General features: G+C 38.4%; 1 protein-coding gene across 1 annotated transcript; it reads right to left on the bottom strand.

The window, feature by feature from the left end:
* Nucleotides 1-1,249: 1,249 nt before the first annotated feature.
* LOC102855735 (olfactory receptor 51S1-like) lies at nt 1,250-2,221 on the bottom strand. The gene has a single exon (XM_006885695.1). It carries the CDS (start codon nt 2,219-2,221, stop codon nt 1,250-1,252), a length of 972 nt encoding a protein of 323 aa, XP_006885757.1.
* Between the last annotated feature and the right edge of the window lie 359 nt (nt 2,222-2,580).

Below are 2,580 nucleotides of genomic sequence, written 5' to 3'. Positions count from 1 at the left end.
GGTGGGTGTTAAAGTCTTATGAACATCAAGAAAAATACATTAGTAAATTAAATATTTTTATAGAATAAAATAGCAAACATGTTATGTAAGGCTGTCTTAATCCACTTTTGTGGATACCAACCACAAAATCTCAGTTGTCATGGTCATCAGGTGTTAGGTTTACAGATATCCTCTTGATTTAAGATACCTTGTCTTGATGATTCTACTTAGGTCTTTATATGTTCATAGTCTAGGATTGATTTTAGGCTGCATGTTGGGCAAGTAGTCTGTTCCTTTAGTTTCATCTAGGGATGAGGGAGATTGAAGGAGTAGCACCTATCTAGGAAATTACTTATGACACAATATTTTCACCATAAAGTTTGCATCCAAGTTCAAAGTCATATGAAGTATAAACACATTCTATTTACTCTTTCATAAAAAGGGTGTGGGTGTATAATATTACTATTAGGAGGTAAAACTTGAGACCAATGATTTCACCTATTACATAAATTCTCCCAAATGTAAACTCTAGATTTTATTTGGTATCCCTAAAAATATAGTGGTGACATGGTGAATACAGTTAATGCCACTGAAATGTATATGGTATATGTTTTGTTACTCATATAGCAATGGTAATAGTGGTTATATTTGGATGATATAATTATATAATCAAAATTGCTTCTTTAAATTATTTGAAATATTTAAATATGCCTTTATTTATTTAAACATTATAACACTTTCAAAACAAAATGAATCTGAAAATCTCTCCTTTCTTATTTGTCCAAGTCTGATTCAACATATACACCACATCTCTTGGCTTGATCTGCCCATGGAAAGGACTGACTTATTCATTGAATTCCTAAAGATAAGTTAGAATATTTATTTCTCATTAGGGTCCAACACTGATAAATTACACTTCCTCTTTTAGCACAATATTTAAGTCTTCTCTTTCCTTTGATTTGTTAATACTTAAATATTCTAGTTCATTCAGTTATCTGGCAATACAGATAAAGTGAAGAAATTAATAACACCACCACCAAAACCACTTAGTTGTGCCAAAACTTAGATGCTGGTCCTTCCTTTTTCATTCACAATGTTAACAGTAGCTAGCTCTATCATTATTATTACTTAGAACTTGTAAGAATTCATCAATGTACACACATGTATACTTTTAGGAACAGGCAGATATTATATGAATATACCCTTCCATAAACCTGAGTAACTATTTCAAGTATGGCCATGGAAACCTTTACATGGAAGGACATATTCTTTACTGAATAAAACCCACGTTCATGTGGTGCAACCTCTTGAGTATTCTCTCTCTAATTTCCTTCATCTTGACACTATAAAGAATAGGATTTAATACTGGAGGAAGTAGGAAGTGGACATAGGAAAGAAGAGTATGGGCAGGCTGAGGTATTGGCAGCCTAAGACGATCAATAAGTGCCAGTAGGATCATGGGCACGTAGAAGAGAAATACAGCAGAGATGTGGGCTGCACAGGTTTGACCAGCCTTCCAGCGCTCTTCATTGGATCCCAAACCTTGTAAGACCTTACCAATTAGGCCATAGGAGAAGAAAATAAGCAAGGGATCCACTCCCATGGCTGATAGTACCACAAAGAGGCTGTAGACTGCACCCCAAGTTCCTGGACAGGCCAGACGGGTCAAATCTGGATGCAAGCAATAAGAATGAGTTAAGACTTGTGGGTGACAGTAAGGCATGTGGGCTAGGAGGAATGGGAGGGGTAGATGGAGACCTAGGCACCGAAAAGCAATTGCAAGGCCAATTTTACCAAGGAAACCATTGGTGAGGAGTGTGGGGTAGTGAAGAGGACGGCAGATGGCCAATGCTCTATCTAAGGCCATTGTGAGTAAGACAGAGGACTCCATGACAGAAAATACATGAACAAAGAACATCTGGAGAAGGCAGGCTGGAGCAGAGACCACGTGAGCATCAGCAAGGGCGAGACCCAGCAGGGTGGGCATTAGGGCTGTGGCTAAGCCCATATCAGACACACTGAGCAGGAAGAGGAAGAAGTACATAGGACGGTGTAGGGTGGGTTCCACAGCAATGATCCAAATGATAGTACCATTTCCCAGGGCAGAGAGAAGGTAGAGAGTGATGAGAGGAATTGTCCACCAGGATGGTACACTTGACAGACCTGGCATGCCCACCAGCAAGAAGGTGGGAGCCATTGAAGTGCTGTTACTGGAGGCTGTCTGAGTGGGAAATGTCGACATAATTGAGGGTCCAGCTTGAAACGCAGGAACCTGAAAGCTAATTAGAAAGATTAACTTAATATTATGTCATATTTTCACAAAATTTTTAAAAATCCTTTGTCTTTTCTCCTCTCTTGCTCACCAGCTCATTCAACATTTTCTTCACATTGGCTCATACACTCTACTAGTCTGTCCCTTACTTATTCCACCCAAAAAAATTCCTACAACCAAAGAAAAAACCAAACTCATTGTCAAGTTGACTCTGATTCATTGTTACCCAACAGGTCAGAGTAGAATGACCCCATAGGATTGCCAATGCTATAGTATTTACAAAAGTAGACTGACACTTTTTTCTCCTACAGACTAACTGGTAGATTTTA

This window comes from Elephantulus edwardii, unplaced genomic scaffold (assembly GCF_000299155.1).
Source record: "Elephantulus edwardii isolate Elephantulus edwardi_28Jun2011 unplaced genomic scaffold, EleEdw1.0 scaffold00044, whole genome shotgun sequence".
Classification (NCBI taxonomy): Eukaryota; Metazoa; Chordata; class Mammalia; order Macroscelidea; family Macroscelididae; genus Elephantulus; species Elephantulus edwardii.
This window is presented reverse-complemented; position numbering and strand designations above follow the sequence as displayed.